Source organism: Lynx rufus, unplaced genomic scaffold (assembly GCF_022079265.1).
Source record: "Lynx rufus isolate CCGP_SWC_20201006 ecotype Redwood Valley unplaced genomic scaffold, mLynRuf1.p SCAF_4, whole genome shotgun sequence".
In the NCBI taxonomy this organism is placed as follows: domain Eukaryota; kingdom Metazoa; phylum Chordata; class Mammalia; order Carnivora; family Felidae; genus Lynx; species Lynx rufus.
In genome coordinates, this window is record NW_025814856.1 from 145,532,421 (window position 1) to 145,550,172 (window position 17,752).

The 17,752-nt window shown below is 50.4% G+C and overlaps 1 protein-coding gene across 1 annotated transcript; it reads left to right on the forward strand.

The window, feature by feature from the left end:
- Positions 1-5,629: 5,629 nt before the first annotated feature.
- Positions 5,630-9,660, forward strand: LEP (leptin). The gene is made up of 2 exons (XM_047097669.1): positions 5,630-5,796; positions 6,907-9,660. The coding sequence occupies exons 1-2, from the start codon at positions 5,653-5,655 to the stop codon at positions 7,264-7,266; spliced, it is 504 nt and encodes a 167-aa protein (XP_046953625.1). The 5' UTR covers positions 5,630-5,652; the 3' UTR covers positions 7,267-9,660.
- Positions 9,661-17,752: the final 8,092 nt, after the last annotated feature.

The following is a 17,752-nucleotide window of genomic DNA, read 5'->3' on the forward strand; positions in this document are numbered from 1 at the left end:
AATTTAATTCACACCAGCACACTAGAAATTATTGAAGAAAGGGGTGTAGAAATCCCAATAGCTGGAGGAGAGAAGAAGGAAGAGAGAAATGTGTGCTGGGCTCCTGCTAACCTCTGACACTTTAAACCAGGAGATGCATGGGACTCTGGATAACTCAAGGCTAGCAGCCTCCACCAGCAAATTTTTCTGTGACTCTAAGGTCTCCCCATCGCCCCGACTGCTGTCATCAGAAGGCTATAGGCAGCCTGACCTTGGCCCAGCAAACCCTCCAGCCTGTATAAAGAGAAGCACCCCCCTATCTTGACATAACAGGCCCCACATGGTCTGCCTCATCCTCTAGGACCAGAGGGAAGGTGAAGGAGGTCACACGTGGAGGCCATCAGCTTCTTGGGGAAATGGGAGGTGAGCTTGTCTAGGAGGAGAAGGCAGAAGTGGGGGGGGGTGGCACCTGCATAGACGTAGAGCAGGGCTGGGAGGAGTCCGCTAAGGATGAATACATGTGGGGCCAGCACTCAGGACCTGGCTGAACTCGGAGAGCGGGAAATTGTGGGGGGACCGGAGGTGTGGTTATATGAGCCTCTCCTGCTGGCCTTGGAACTGTTTTCTGTGATGACATTCCCTTATCTAGTGCTGCCCTGGGAGGCTCCATTTTCTGGCTTCTGTCTTTTCTTCTCCGATGCACCCATGACAGGGGATGCCAGTAGAGATGACAGGGAGTGGCAGGGTCTTAATTAAAGGAGAGGGAAGGCAGCAGGAGGCAAAAACTAGTGACCAGGAGGCCCAGAGGATGAGCAGAGAAGTGCGGGGTGGGGAGCCAGCAGAGTGGAGGGGAGGCCACTGACCATGCCTCCCCCAGTGGTACCCATTTCCTCCACAGGCTCTGCTTGAATAACGGTCAGAGAGAAATAAAAGAGACAGGATGTCGTATCAACATTTCAGCGGCTCATCTTTTAACTAGCAGAAAATGACAGCTCCTAAATGTTCAAAACCGTTTTGGAAACTTCTAGAGGGAAAAGGTTTTGCAGCCCAGGCAGCTGGCTGACATCCGCCTTTCTCCTCCCCATTCCTCTCACCTCAGCTCTCTCCAGCTAGGCACTCCTGGGTCTCCATCTGCGGCCCCGTCCATCTGATTGTGACTCCCAACCCGAACTGTCAGCTGGATGGGTCCCCCTGAGGTCCCACCAGTCGCAACGAGCAAATCGGCAACGTCGCACCTCCCTCCTGCTGCCTTTGCCAATTTCCACCTCCATCCTTCACGTCATCTGGGCTGAAAGCATTAGCCTGGGGACAGTCAGAGCCCCTCACTTCTGCAAAAGAAGCCTAGCCTCCCTACGCGGCACTCGGTGCCCAAGCCCTCCCCACCTCCTGGCCCTTTGCATCTCCCGTGCGGGCTGTGAGCCCCCGTGTCCTCAGCTCATAAGTGTTCTTCAGCCTCTGAGTCCTCGGCCGGGCTGCTCCTCTCCTCCACCTTCACGAACCCAGTTCCTCCTCACTCTTACGGCCCTTATCAAATGCCACCTCCTCCAAGATGCCTCCTTGATCTCTTAGCTGGTGACAACAGCTAACGTGTTGACCGTATGCCAGGCAAAGAGCTAGCACTTTACCTACGTTACTTCATGTCGTCCGCCGAACGGCCTCAAGTGGGAATTACGATTTGTATCATCCCCATTTTACAGCTAAGAGAAATGGGTCTGAGAGAGTTTGGCAAACTTACCCACGGTCCTGTACACCCACTCAAGCAGAGTTCTGCTGAACTTCACAGCCCATCCTTGTACACGCGACTCCCTCCCCTCAGTTACCCAAGGCGTGCTATCTGTTTAAACATTTCTCCTTGCATTGTAGCTAATTATGTAAGCCGGTTGTTCAAGAGCACAGTTTTGTTCTTCACTTTTATCTCTAACAAATAATTCATGTTAATGTTTAACCACATGAAATACTGCGGTATATTCACTGGGCTTCCGGAAAGACCAGGAGTCTTCAGCCGGTCCCTCACTAGTCCTGATTCCTGACTTCCTGTGGCTTCATGCATGTCTTTTTTGTCTTCGTACCTGGTCCACAGTGGACCATTAATACATGTTAACTGTCAACTGTCAGCTGTCCATTGAGTAATTATTATGTATAAGGTGCTGGGCTCAGTGAAGTTATAGTCGCCGTCTTAAATTATTCCTGCCCTGTCCAGTCCCAAACTGTGCTCTCACCAGCCACCTGTACCACCTTCTTGGACCACAGCCAGACCCCACTCAGGTATTGACACTCAGGTGAACCCAGGAAGACTTGATATCCACTCTTTTCTGATGCCCACATCCAGGTGTATAAATTAACTAGCATTAAATTTGGCTGCATTTAGCAGAGACCCATAGCGGCTTAAACAAGACAGAGGTTATGTCTCTCTCACACACACAAGTCCGGGGATGGGCAGTCTGAGGCCAGTATGTCACCTTGGCCCCACAAAGTCCTCAGGGAACTGGGTTCCAGCTCCCTACTCCATCATTCATAAGGTGAGGCCCTCGTCCTCATGATCCAAGATGGCGTCAGAATGCCGGCTGCTATATCCACAATCCAGGCATGGGATGGAGGAAGGGATGAGAAAAGAAGAGGCAAAGGCACATAACCCGAGAGCCGCCACAGAGTACCTCTGCTGAAATTTAATTGGCCAGACTTTTTTTTTTTTTTAATCTTTATTTTTGAGAGAGCCAGAGACAGAGTGCAAGCGGGGGAGGAACAGAGAGGGAGGGAGACACAGAGTCCAAAGCAGGCTCCAGGCTCCGAACTGTCAGCACAGAGCCCCCCTTGGGGCTCGAACTCACGAACCACGAGATCATGACCTGAGCCAAAGTCGGACGCTTAACGGACTGAGCCACCCGGGCACCCCTGATTGGCCAGACTTTAGTGGCGTGGCCAAATCTAGTTGGGAGAAGCTGAGAAATGTTGTATTTATTCTGGATGGCCACATCCTCATCTAAACTTGGATATAAATTACTTGGAAAGAATGGAAGAATAGATATTGGAGACAACTAGCAGTCTCTACTAAAAGGGTTCGGTCTGTTCATGTTTGTGTACGTGCCCATGATGTGTGTTATGTGTGTGAGCACGTGCGTTGTGTATACTGGTGGGCCACGTTCTCTCCACCACTTTGATCCCAGACGGGCTTGTTATGAGTTCTCTGTGGAGCTCCTCTAAATCTGGCCTCTCAGGCAGATTGAGCCTCAGCTTCTCAATTCAAGGAACTACAATGTATTTTCTGCATCCACCGAAGCATGTTATCAGTGGTGAGAGAGGGGCTTGTAAAACTGTTTTCCCATTCAGGTGTTACAGGGTGGCCATTATGTGAGAGCGACTATGACCAGAGTTAATCTGGCAATAAATTCTCTTGGGAAGGAGGGTGTCATTAACGCAAGAATCCTAGCAAAGGGTACCGCTCAATCTTGTGCCGCAGGGGAAACGCCCCGAAATACCAGGCAACCTGTTGAGATGACCCAAGGCGAGGAAAATGCTAGATTCAGCGTTGGTTACAGGTAGTGTTGCCCCAATGTTTTAAGCCCTGCCCAGTAATCACGCAATTCCAAGAAAATGCTGACCTTTCCTACCCCCACCCCACCCCCCACCCACCCTTCAGCACATACACACACAATATGCAGGGGCTTGACAGGTTCATCTCATTTACTCTTTTGAGCCAGTGGGTATTATTCCGTTTTACTAATGAGAATGGGATGCTGTAGGGAAGTTAAGTATTTGCCTAGAGACTCATAGCTAAAAAGGGCAGAGCTGCTGCTGAACCCTCGGGGCCTAACCACTATTCTCTCCAACTTTATTAGGATTTCGTGGAACCCTGTTGGGGGTTAGCGCCAGTGAACTCCCTTCCACAAACATTTGGCGCAAGTGTTTACTCAGGTAATCAGTAGGTAATAGAGGGGGTGTCCACTTCTTAAGAAAGGAAACAAGCACAAAAACGCCTGAAGGGCCCCCTCCTGAATTACCTAGTATTTTTCATATTTGAAGTTGATTTGGTGGCACAGTCTCATAGCTTCATCCTAGAGCCGGGTATTTGTTTCCAAGGGCCATGGTCTCTGGAGGTGCCTGGGTTGAACATTGGGGTGGTTTGTAATTTGGGGCTCTCTTTAAAGGCTGGAGAAACCTTAGGGTGGGGGGAAGGCACCCCAGGCTTTCTGCGTTAAGCAGAACCCTGACTCTGCCGCTTACCTGTTTGACTTTGGGCAAGTTAACACATCTTCTCGACCTTCGTTTTCCCACGTCTATGAAATTCAGATGAAAAGCATACCTTTGATCAAGAATTATAAAGAAAGAATATATAAACAGCCACTTTTTTCTATTGTATTGCCAGCATACGAATTATACTAATATTGCCACCTGTGGACAGAAAATGTACAGTCTATTTTTATCAATACCCAGATGAGGCAGAACATAAAAAGCAGAGATTAACTTTTTGGCCATCTCCAGCACCTTCATGCTAATATTTACTTACATTTGATTATCATTTCAGGCTCATGCGCACATACTTAGCATGGATCACAGGCTCGCATACATTTCACTTTATTACCTTTTGTCTTTCGTGTCTCCTTAAAACTGCTGCTTATTCAAGGATCTGCATATTATTAATATTAGAATTCATTGTTCCATGACTTTGAAAGTGTCAAACATTCTGGACGAACATGTTAGATAGTCTCTCCTGCCTCCACCAGCTGTTTTCTGGCCACTGTGCCCATCACTGTCCACTCTTACTGACAGCCGCTTGGTCTTTGATACCCAGCTCAGGTGACACCTCTTCCAGGGAGCTCACTTTGTACTCCTGTGATATCTTGCACTTGTCCTTCTTGTACAGTTTGTTCTGCCTGTATTGGAATGGACTGCTTCCCTGTTTATCTCTCCTATTAAAGCATAAGCCACCTGAGAGTAGAGAACATCTATTATTCACCACTGTATCCTTGGTGCTCGGTGCTGTATCCGACACATTTGAAGACCTTCCACCAGTGCCGGGTGGGTTCAGGCTCCCAGCGGGAGAGAAAGGAAGTTATAAAGCCAGTGAGAAATGCCATCACAGAGATATCAGCAGGCCGCTGTGGGAGAGTAATGGAGAGGACAAGTAACGTAATCTCTAGTAATAAGGGTAGTAATAGAGTACATTTCACAACACCTTTAAAGCTCTTGCACATGCATTATCTAATTTGATCCTCATAAAAGCCTCGAGGTAGGTATATTGCAGGAGATGGAGGTGGAGGTTTCAGCGGTTATGTGATGTGCTTAAAGTCATGCAGCTATTAAATGGCTGGATTCAGACCAGACCATAAAAGCTGGTTCTTTTCCTCGCAGCATGCAATAAAGTTGAATCGTCACCACCACGTCCATTTGCTCAGGCCCTGGCTTACTGCTCTGTGATCTATCCCATACCGCATCACAGAGTTGGTCAGGTCTTGCCTCCCCAAGGAAATGCATTTCATTAATGTACTTCTAGATAATGAATTGTCTTTGACTCTGAGGAGATGATCACTATGGCACAAAGCAAGTCTCCTTTTTATCCACGTCTGAAAATATGGTTGGTCACAGGGCATATGGGTGTTTTCTGAGATCACCGGCGACTTGCTACGTGTGGTTCCTTCTGTTTGCAGGCCCGACACGTACATACCAGGAAGGAAAATGCTTTGTGGACCCTTGTGCCGATTCCTGTGGCTTTGGCCCTATCTATCCTATGTTGAAGCTGTGCCAATCCGAAAAGTCCAGGATGACACCAAAACCCTCATCAAGACGATTGTCACCAGGATCAATGACATTTCACACACGGTAGGGAGAGCCTGGGAAGACAACAGGTTTGCCCATGGGGGAACCAGGACCTCAGATGTCAGCTGAAGCCTGTGCAGCCACATGTAGGGGCCATGGTGGCCTTGACTCCTCCCTACCTCACGAACAGCCGCTTCCTACATGCGGGCTGTATTTGGAATTAGGAAGACTAAATGTGAATCTCCACACTTTGGCTTTCTATCTGTAAAACCTTAAGCTAGTTCCTCCATGTCTTTAAGGCTTGGTTTCATCAGCTAGCTAGTACAGTCCTCACAGGGTTGTGATGAGATTAAATTAGATAAAGCAACTAGATAAACCCTCTCATAGAACCAGACCACAGTGTGCCTTCTTTAAAGGTTTTTCGTTGTGGGTTTGGTAGCCCCCAGTCTTAAAAGCCTGCTTGCTTACCCAGCATGGGGCAATCTAGAGACTTCCACATCTCCTGGACACCATACGTGTCTGACAGTGGCCTCGGACAGCTCAGAACCAGAGTCTTGGGCATTTTATGGAGAGCAGCGTGTGAGTGTCCCTGCTTTCACGGTAGCTATCCGACAAGGCCACACGGGGTAGATCCAGAGTGTCCCAGCTTGGGTGGCGCAGAAAGTGAGGGCTGCAGGCCACCCCCTCCTGGTATCCAGCGTTATTGGAGCAGAGGAGTGAGGCGGGGCCAGCCTTGATCCCTGAGGGGCCAGAGGCCTTGGAGGACCTGACTGGGAAGGAGGAGTCCTCTGGGAGTGGAAGGGTGTGAGGATGGCTAGGGAAGGGGCACTTAGGGAGGACCTCAGTGCCTGGGGAAGAGACTTAACTAAGCAGGAATCGGGCCTCATGGCTGGTTCTACAGCAGAGGTCATTTGGAGGAGGGAACGATCTTCGAAGATCCATCTGGAAGGGGAGGGCAGGGTGATTCGGGAAGGACAGGAAGATAGAAGTCCAGGAGATCAGCTTGGAAGCTTGGCAGTCCCCGGGGCACAAGAATCAAGGGCCTGGGCCAGGGCGGTGAGGAAGGGGAGAGGAGGCAGCCAAGAGAGCGGACCTCCACATTCATGGGAAAGGCCGAGAGCCTTGCAGAACCAACTTCTCTGAGCCCCTGCTCTCCCTTTTCCTCTCGCACAGCAGTCTGTCTCCTCCAAACAGAGAGTCGCTGGTCTTGACTTCATTCCTGGGCTCCACCCTGTCCTGAGTTTGTCCAAGATGGACCAGACATTGGCCATCTACCAACAGATCCTCACCGGTCTGCCTTCTAGAAACGTGGTCCAAATATCTAATGACCTAGAGAACCTCCGGGACCTTCTCCACCTGCTGGCTTCCTCCAAGAACTGTCCCTTGCCCCGGGCCAGGGGCCTGGAGACCCTCGAGAGCCTGGGCGGTGCCCTGGAAGCCTCACTCTACTCCACGGAGGTGGTGGCCCTGAGCAGGCTGCAGGCTTCTCTACAGGACATGCTTTGGCGGCTGGACCTCAGCCCTGGGTGCTGAGGCCTGGAAGACCTCTCGTCCCAAAGTCGAGGAGAGAACCCATGGCTCCCAGGTGTCTTCAGCAGAGAGCCTGTGTGGGTGTCCTTTATCCAGGCCCCAGGCCATTAGTCTCTCACACCTTTGAGCCACTCTTCCAAAGGCATAAGCCTTCAAGGCACGAAACCAAAGATAGAATGCATGATTCCGTGCTCACCGGGAAGGGAGACCCACCCGGCAGTGAACCGGACCTGAGGATCTCACAAAAGCCTTCCTTCCTGTGCCACCTCCCCTCTCACCGCATGCTTCAGCGTGACCTGGGGTGATTTCAGGAGGCACCCGCTGAGCCTTTGGACCATCAAGCGAGGTTCTGTCTGAGAATTCTGAGAACACCATGACGGTTACATCCACATAGCTGCAAACTCCCAAGCAACACATGATTTATTCTGCGTTTTATCCTGGATGGATCTGAAGCAAAACAGCAGCTTTTCCAGGCTCTTTGGGGCCAGCCAGGGCTAGGGATGCTGCTTCCAGCCCCGCTGGTGGGCCTGGCTAAGGCAAACCCATTTCTATGTGACTTGAGGGCTCTCAAGTTAGTTCTTTGGTAACTGGTTTTGTTTCTACCGTGACTGATGTGAAATTACAGTGTTTGCAATGGCATTGCCCTGAGCAGATCTCCAAGGACCAGGTTCTTCCAAAAAGAAGATGAATTTTGTCAAGTGTGATATATAGATGTGTGCACCTGGAGGTGGGGGAACGTGTTAGTGGGAAGGGGAAGGATCAGAATGTATTTTCTGAATTACATTTGTGTGATGGGCTCTTCAGATGGGGTGGAGTCATTTTCTCATCTCTGCAGCCACTTAGTGTGGTTTTCTGGAAAATAACAAAGGAGATGACTCCTTTGGGGGGGTTGTGGGGTTTTGGCAGCCACCTATGGAGGGAGGCTGGGGACTGTCTGTTGGGACAGTTGTGAGCTCTGGACTTCTCCAATTGCGAGAGAGAGGTCTTTCTTATCAGGGAGTGAGGATCCCTCACTGGAGACCATGATCCCCAGAGCAGGGGTCCTTGGAATGGCCCTTGGAATGGTCTGGGGATGATCCCACACTGGATTTATTACATGGCAGTACCCCTACTTGGGATTTGCATGCCAAATTGTGGTTCTCATCAGACTGTCTCACCCAAAGCACGACCATATTTCCTACCCATTTGGTGTGGATTTTTATTCCAGTGGGAAGGTCTGTGGGCTTTAGCGGGTGGTCCCAAAACTTGGGCCAGCAATGCTGAGTGCCAGGACTCCCGGGCCAGGCTGCCAGGAGCGCCTTTCCCACTAGAGGTCATGGTTGGTGGGATGAATGAACAAGGAGGCTTGGGTTTTCCACCGTCCTGCCACTGTTAGGAGGCCATCACGTGACAGGTGGTGGATCTGTCCAAGGAAATTCGAATCAAAGCTATCAACGTTCAGACTGAGCACCTACTTCGCGCTCAGCCCTGATTGGTGCTATGGGCTAGAGAAGCTCACCAAGTAAACGTTAAAATCCAGTCTTGCCCTCAGGGACCTTGCATTCCCGATGGTAAAAACTTTACACAGCAGCGCTAAGGCTGGCCTTTCACCATGGTAACCAAGCTGCTGAAAGAGTGAGCTCCTGGGCAGGTGGGAAATGCTGGGCGGAGGGTGGCAGTCCTCAGGAGCCCACTGGCTAACCCTGCTTGCACTTGGTAGCATTTTTGCTTTTCAGGGCCCGGCAGCATTAATTACCGTGTAGTCACATCCCTTTGAAGCAGCTTGGCTGACAGTTTAAAAATGAGAAAATGCCTGAGACCATAACAGCTGATAGGTAGCTGGGCCAAGACTAGAGCTCAGGTCCTCTGGCTCCCCAGAGTGTCCCTGCAGCCAGGTAGTGCTCCCCGGAGGTACAAATAGGCACTGGGCAAGGGAGACCAGGAGTGATTGCTGGGAGAGAGGAGCTGGAGGCAACTTTGCAGGAGGTGAGGGATGTGAATTGCCTGGAGGCTGGAGGCTGTTTTGTTGGCGCTGAGACACCAGGGTGAAGGCACGTGCAGCCAGTTACAAAGAAAGGCAGACAAAGGACAGACACGAGAGGGAAAGGGACACATGGAAGAGGCCTTCTGGGGCAAAGAAGTTTGATATCGAAAGGGTTAAGAGTTGAAAGTTCCAGAGCAGAGCGATTCATGAGATGGACAGAGTAAGGCCCGTTCTGGAGAATACGACCTAGATAATCACTACCACCCAGTCAGGCTGGGATCTTTTAAGCCTTTCATTCACCAAAACCGGGCACTGTGGCTTATTCTCAGAGTGTAAAAGTTCTAGAATGTAAATGATTGTCTTTTTTTTTGTAACTTCAAAAATTTTTTTGGTTGTTAAAAAAAAAAATCCAAATAAATTAACTTTGCCCCATGGTCTTTGTTCTGCGTCACCCTTTGTGGAGGGGCTTTAGAAGAGCTATTGTGGGTGACAGGCCACGGCCTGGCTGGCCTCCAACCCCCACTGGGTTCAGCTCTGCCCAGGCTTGGCCACAGCCGGCCGCCAGTTATTCAGGCTAAAGGATTCCCCCAAAGCACAGAGCTGGCAAAATGAGCACATTCTGTGGGTCTGCAAATCAGCCTTGAGAAGCGCCAAATTGTTTTTTAAACAAAAAAGAACGACGACAACAACAACAAAGCTGTAAGCAAACAAACAACGTGCAGCCTAACAGCAGACCCAAGCAGGTGCATCGACCCTGGGAAAGACAGGACTCCTCTTGTTCCGGGCGCAGAGCACAATCGTCTCTGCGGTGCAGTTAGAACGTGACAGTTCCAACCCAGGGAGGACTGGAGGTGGGGGTGGGGGGCTGGCCCATCCAATAATCACTTCCATGGGCAATTTCAAAGTATAGTTGACAGCGGCCAGTCCTTTCCTGAGTACTCGTTTAAGCGGTGGAGGAAAGGGAGACAGAGCTGTGGAATGAGGAGAAACCACAGCCGGGGGGGCGGGGGGTATCGGATAAGGCAGGAACAGCCTAAATGGGTCACTTGGCAACTCGGGAAGTGGCTGGCCTCTGTACCCGTGAAGACTCCTGTAGCTGCAAGTGATGGAAACCCAACGCAAACCAACTTAAACATAGAAGGATTTGGGGCGCACATTGCTTAGAAGTCCAGCATGGTCTCTTACAAGACTTTCCTCTGCACTCATCCCCAAGGACCTAGAAAGGTACCAATGCCATGACCTCTCCAGTCCCTGCCTGCCTGAGGTGGGTAGCAGGGGCTTGGGGACAATGGGTTTGCCCCTTGGTGGCCACCTGGGACTGTCTGAGATGTCTTGTTTCTGAGTAGGCACGAGCCTTAGTAGCTCCCCGAAGTGGTCTGGAAGGCAGCCCGCAGTAACAGGGGTCTCGGAGCCGAGGCCTGGAACTGTCGTTCCCTTCTCGGTGAGGTGACTCCCAGGGTCAGAGTGGAAGGGTATGTTCTTCAAGTATCCTTCCAGAACCTTTCCCATCCTCGGGCATTCTCTTGCTCTCCCCCCCGAGGCTGAGCTCACATCTCCCAAAGAGCTGGCAGCGTCTGACCATGTCCAACCTCCAAAGGCAGGTCTTTTGCAGAGTCTGGTGAGAAAGAAGTCAGGTCAACCCAGCAGGACCTTTCAGAAGAACCCCATCTCAGATTCGTGCACAGCAGCATACAACCAAAAACATGACGCCCCGTTTCCCCTCAAAGAATTTAGAGTCGTTCATTCCAGGCTTTTACCATCAAGATCTGAGTCTAGTGCTGTCTGACTACCCAGAGTCACTGATTAGTTCACTGGTACATTGTCACCCTCAGCTCTTTGGGGTCCTTCCCCAGGAATGCACTGTCTCAGACCTGAGATGGTAGCGTGAGTCAAGGATGGAAAGAAGGTGATGGAGCCTCCATGCCCAGCCCTCATCTCAACCCCAGCTCCCAGCACAGAGGGTGCCTAACCCTTAGGCCAGTTACTTAATCCCTCTTAGCCTCAGTTTGTCATCTGTACAATGGGAATATAATATAGCACCTTCATCAGAGGATAGGACGATAAAATATTTGGGAAGCTATTAGCCCCATGGGTGAAGTACAAAAAGCAGTCAAAAAATCATGTTGTTGTTATCGGTACTAATGAGTCAAGGAAACAAAAGGAGTGAGAATTGCTTTCGCGGACAGCCCTCCTTGAGATAGTCACAGCTTTGGTAGGGACGCCTGGGCACAGGGCTTCCCTGTGGCTCCTTAGGAAGCCCTCTCAGCCCCCATGGGGCAGCCAGAAGGTGAGGGGGAGAGGGAAGGTCCCAGTGGAGCAAATCTCAACCAGTGAGGAATGGGGGTCTGTGGATAAATCCCCCAGCCTCCCACCCTCCGGAGGGGCAATTTTAAGGGGCAATCTGTAGGACTGGGGCCTGGGTGCACACGCCAGTCACATCCAAGGGGCATTCCTGATTGGCTTTTCCCCTTTCCTGGCCCCACTGTCCCTGCTCCTCGCTCCTGCTTCCTAGCGTCGCCTCCTAAATACGCCTCCTGCACCAGAACCCTTGTCTCCAGCGCTGCTTGTGGAGCAACACAGATCAGGCAACTACAGAGCAAATGGAGATAGATTTGGATGCTGGGAGAACTGTGAAGCCAGACTGCAGAGAGGTGTAGGAACCACACGCCAGAATTCAGAGAACCGTCCCTAGGAGCCCAAGGGAGAAAAGGAGAGAGGGTTCCTGAGGAGAAAGGAAATCCACTTGGGGAAAGTTTGACATGGGAAAGAAAGCGAGGACAGGAAAAGGAATCTACTAAATGGAAGAATTACAAGATTAATAAGGAAGGGAAGGGAAGGGGAAGGGGGAGGGAGGGGGGAGGAAAGAGGGGAGCAGAGGAAGGAAGGAAGGGAGGAAAGAAGAAAGGAAGGGAGGGGCGCCTGGGTGGCGCAGTCGGTTAAGCGTCCGACTTCAGCCAGGTCACGATCTCGCGGTCCGTGAGTTCGAGCCCCGCGTCGGGCTCTGGGCTGATGGCTCGGAGCCTGGAGCCTGTTTCCGATTCTGTGTCTCCCTCTCTCTCTGCCCCTCCCCCGTTCATGCTCTGTCTCTCTCTGTCCCAAAAATAAATAAAAACGTTGAAAAAAAAAATAAAAAAAAAAAAAGAAGAAAGGAAGGGAGGAAGGAAGGAAGGAAATGAAAAGAGAAGAAATAAATATAAAGTTAACATTGCCAGGGTCACCTGGGTGGCTCAGTCGGTTGAGCGTCCGACTTTGGTTCAGGTCATGATCTCACAGTTCATGAGTTCAAGCCCCAGGTCAAGCTCTGCGCTGACAGCTCAAAGCCTGGAGCCTGCTTCGGATTCTGTGTCTCCCTCTCTTTGTCTCTCTGCCCTTCCCCCACTCGCACTCTGTCTCTCCCTCAAAAATAAACATTAAAAAGCAAACAAAAAACATTGCCTGTCTTAGTGCATGTGGGCCTGCTAGAACCGAATACCTGAGGCTGGGTGGCTTGTAAACAACAGAAATTTACTTCTCACAGTTCTGGAGGCTGGAGCTTCAAGATCAAGGTGCCAGCAGCTTCCATGTCTGGTGAGCACCTGCCTCCTGGTTCGAAGACCACATCTGTGACTGTGTCCTCACCTGGTGGAAGGGGCAAGGGAGCTCTCCGAGGTCTCTCCTATAGGGTACTAATCTCCTTCATGACGGGTCCACCCTCACCCTAAGCACTTTCCAAAGGCCCCGCCTCCTAACACCTAACCTTGGAGGTTAGGATTTAACATGAATTCTGGGGTGACACAAACATTCAATCTATGGCATTGCTTTACGATCGCTGATTGGAGGAAAGATTAGGTCAAATCAAGGTAGTTTCAACCACTGACTATTTCTTGCATAAAATGTCTTCTTACAATAAAGGGACCTAATATTAGCATTTCTTCCTTCTACTGAGTTCCCATAGCCCCTGGTCACTCAGCACAGCTCACGGGGAATCCTTTCTGTTGAGGTCTCACCCCTACACCCTTCCCTGCCCCTGACTGTAAGCCTGTGCGGACAGAGTCGCCTCGCCCCGGGCCTGGCTGTTGTGTGCGGCTCAGTACAGGCCCCCCGCTCTTACTTGGTGACCAAAGGAACTGAGACTCCTATAGTAACAAGCCTGTTATATCAGGTCAGCAAATTCTATAAAAAGCCTGAAAACAGCCCTACCACGAAAGGGTAAACTTCTTAAAATTCTGCTTACTCTTGGGGTGCCTGGGTGGCTCAGTTAGTTAAGCATCTGACTTTGGCTCAGGTCATGATCTCATGGCTCATGAGTTCGAGCCCCATGTCGGGCTCTGTGCTGACAGCTCAGAGCCTGGAGCCTGCTTCAGATTCTGCATCTCCCTCTCTCTGTCCCTCCCCTGCTCATTCTCTCTCTTTCTCTTTCTCTCTCTCTCAAAAATAAACATTAAAAAAAATCTCTAAAAAAAAAGAAATTATATATATATAGGGTTAGATAAACAAGGTCAATAACATGTTGATAATTGTTAAAACTGGGTAATAGGTACACAAGACTTTATTACAGCAAACTCTCTACTTTGGGGCAGGATTTCCAGATCAACACTTTAGGGTAAGGTGCAGTCCAGCCTGGCCCCTCCACGGGTGGAAGCAGGAGGGGGTGAAGGGAAGAGGGAGAAGGAGAATACGATGTGGAGCTGAGTTGTATTCAACTTCACATTTGATTTCACTGCCTGGCAGATGTCCCAGGGCCTGGGGGGCTATGACAGACTGTCAGTGTGGGTGTGAAACAGCGAACTAAAACAGAGATTTAACAAATCAAACAAGGAGACAGTGGTGAGAGCCAGCTGCAAGATATTGGAGAGGCAAGTCCTGATGCTTATAAGAAAAAGCCAAAGGAGTGGAAATTAGACCCTCGGGCGTTGCCCTAGCTCTGCTGGGCCTTGGGGTGCCCCATGGAAGCCACGGAACTCCCCTTCTCCCTCCCCAACGGGGAATCGTGGTGTCCCCACCCCGTGGCTGTCCCTCTGTATTAAATACAAAGTATAGGGTGAGAAGCCCTGAGACCATTCGTGAAGGAAAATGGGATTCCTGTGTCTTTTCCCCAGCTTAAGTTATTGTAATAAAAAGGCACTTCGTTCCTACCTTCAAAACCTTGTCCCCGGGGTTCTGGATCTGGCTGCAGCCTGGAGCAGGGTCATCCCTTTTCTCCCCTGGCTTATGGCAGACCCGCCCGGTGTAGGAGCAGATCTCTGTTCCTCTCCACCCAGCCACCTGCGACAGAAACTTCAGAAGATTCGGAGGGTTCAGAGCGGGGCAGGCCAAGGGACCTACTCAGAGGGAGAGTGAGGCTTCCCCCTTTGGGTCTAAGCCAGAGCCCTTGGCATTGAATGCTATTGAACCTCAGACAGGCCCTTCCTGTCAAAGGCCAGTGTTTCATCTCAGGCAGATGTCCCCGAGGAATATCACAGACCAGAAAACCAACCCTGAGATCGCCTCGGCTGTCCCATCCTATTTTTGGCCGTAATTCCTGAGGAAACCCCAACCCTCGTAGTTTCAACTTTTCTGTTTATAAAATCTGTGTGTTTATCTGAGGGAAAACTAGCAGGTGCAGCACGAGTGAAGCTCCCCACCCCCACCCTGCCAGGCCTGAGACAGTGACAGAAGGGGACACCCCTGCTCCCTTCCACACTTGGGCTTGGACCTCCCATAGGACTCAAAATCTGGACCTGGTCTCCACAGGCCAGTAATTATTTGGAGATCACGGCAACGGCCCAGAACCCCCCTCCTTACTTCAGGATGGAGAGATTTGTGACCTTTCATTCCTTACAAGAGCAAGGCAGCGTGTTTGTTATTTGTCCCACATACTGGATGATGGCTTAGAGATTTGGCCCAAGACTTGCCCAAAAGCTCGTATCTGTGGATTAGAACCTGAGCCTCCAGACTCACCAGACCCAGAGGGATATAAGTGTCTATCTATCCCCCACCCCACCCAAGCCCACACCCACGTACGGATTTCCGGGTATCTTCTGTTTGCCGTCCCACCGCCTTCCCTCCCCATCAGAGGGACAGCCGTCTGGAAAAACACTCGCTGGCCACGTCACTGTCCTAATGTGAAGAGCTCGCAGTGTGGGTTGCTTGTGCACAGACACACACGTGGAAGCAGACGCCTGTGCAGAGGGCTCCAGGGTTCACCCTCCGTGTGCTTACCTTCCACCAGCACTCCTGAAGCTCCCCGCATTAGTCACCTGTCCTGTTACTTTTCCTGGGCAAGGAGCCCTTTAAACACAGACCAGAAGGAGCACCTGGGTGGCTCAGTCAGTTGAGCATAGGGCTTTTGATTTGGGCTCAGGTCGTGATCTCCTGGTTTGTGGGATCAAGCCCTGAGTCGGACTCTGGGCTGACAGTACAGAGCCTGCTTGGGATTCTCTCTCTCTCTCTCTCTCTCTCTCACTCTCTGTCTCTCTGCCCCACCCCTGCTCATACTTGCACTCTCTCCCTCTCAAAATAAATCAAAAGCTTTAAACAAAATCGCAGACCAGAAAACCAACGCTTGGGGCTCTTGGGCAGCTCAGTTGGTTGAGCGTCCGTCCGACTTTGGCTCAGATCATGATCTCGCAGTTGGTGAGTTCAAGCCCCACATGGGGCTCTGTGCTGACAGCTCAGAGCCTGGAGCCTGTTTTGGATTCTGTGTCTCCCTCTCTCTCTGCCACTCCCCTGCTCACACTCTGTGTGTGTGTCTCTCTCTCAAAAATAAATAACTTTAAAAAAAGTTTAAAGAAAAAAGAAAACCAACCCTCACCCGTCTACGTCCCCTCACTCGTATATATTTTATTTATACATTTGTTAACATTTCCCTCCTACCTCCACCCACCCCACCCACCCAACACATATAAGCCCCTGACAGGCAAGGATGCTCTTTGGGTCTGTTTTCTTTTCTTTTAATGTTTATTTATTTTGAGAGAGATAGCATGAATAGGGGAGGGACAGAGAGAGGGAGAGAATCCCAAGAAGACTCCAAGCTATCAGCCAAGAGCCGGGTGTGGGGTCGATCTCACGAAGCATGAGATCATGACCTAAACCGAAATCAAGAATCAAACACTTAACCCACTGAGCCGCCTAGGTGCCCTAGGTCTGTTTTATTTTCTACTCTATCTCTAGCACATTGGCCAGATCCTGGCCCAGAGTAAGTACAAAACAATTATTTGTTGGCTGAATGGGTATCCGACTTCAAGAGCTGAATGCACACATACACTTTGCATTTGGGCCATTAAGTTTAAGAACAGAAGAACACCCATGAGGGGAGGCAGAATTCTGGGCAGTCTGTCTACTTAGATGATCCCAAGACAGATATGGTTGCTAAAGCCTTGCCGTGTGGACAATGCTGGAGGAAGATTGGAGGTCAATAGGTAGAATTTAGCAGAAGGCAAATTTGGGCCTAAACTCACAGTTGGAGCTGCCCTACCATAGGGGTATGGGCGAACTTTTGCAGGGAAGCATCCCATGAGTCATGACTTTTAGTCTCCGTTCCCTTAAGTAGTCTCCTTCCACATGACTCAGAGCTTGGCCATGTGACTTGCTTTGCCCAATGGGATAATTACCATTCCATTGCCAACCATTCCGGTTGTATTAAGCATATTTTTTTAATGTTTATTTATTTTTTTATTTTTGATTAATGTTTATTTATTTAAAAAATTTTCATGTTTATTTTTGAGAGAGAGAGTGCAAGCAGGGGAGTGGCAGAGAGAGAGGGAGACACAGAATCTGAAGCAGGCTTCAGGCTCTGAGCTGTCAGCACGGAACCTGACGTGGGGTTCAAACCCACAGACCTGTGAGATCATGACCTGTGCCGAAGTCGGACCCTTAGACTGACCCACCCAGGTGCCCCTATTTTTTTGTTTTGTTTTTGTTTTGGCTTTGTTTTGAGAAAGAGAGAGAGAGCGCACAAGCAGGGGAAAGGCAGAGAGAGGGAGACAAAGCAGGCTCCAGGCTCTGAGCTGTCAGCACGGAGCCCGATGTGGGGCCCGAACCCACGCACTGCAAGATCATGACCTGTGCCGAAGTTGGATGCCCAATGGACTGAGCCCCCCAGGCGCTCCTAAGCATGTTTTTAACTATCTGTATTTTCTGATGCTTTGACATTTAGGGGCCTTGTTGACGCTAGAGGGACTGCACCCTCCATGGTTAGCTAATGCCCAGAGATAACAAACAACTCTGCAAGGAGCATTCCTTCCAAATGCAAACTAACCAATCAGCCACCACCTCTGTTGGGCTCTCACACTCAGGGCCACAACCCCCTGCTCTAATCACCCCAGGGCCAGGTAGCAGATAACTAGAGCTAGCCCCTGTGCCTTAAAATCTGCCAAGATCATTCAAACTGGCCAATCCTAAACCTGCCTTCCCTGCCTGGCCTTGCTTTTCTGGTGTGGTTAAACCAGTGCCCAAATCATGTCCATAGGAATCATTCTCTAACTCTCAGTTTTGCTTCCTTCAAAATTGGGGCCATTCTTAGGTGGTGGCAATGGTGACCACCAAAAACTCCAGGCTTCTGCTCTG

Bases quoted from the DNA above. Each gene is read 5' to 3' on its own strand.
- LEP (XM_047097669.1), top strand. From the start codon at position 5,653: ATGCTTTGTGGACCCTTGTGCCGATTCCTGTGGCTTTGGCCCTATCTA. The intron at 5,797-6,906 runs GTAGGGAGAGCC...CCTCTCGCACAG, and splicing joins TCAATGACATTTCACACACG to CAGTCTGTCTCCTCCAAACA.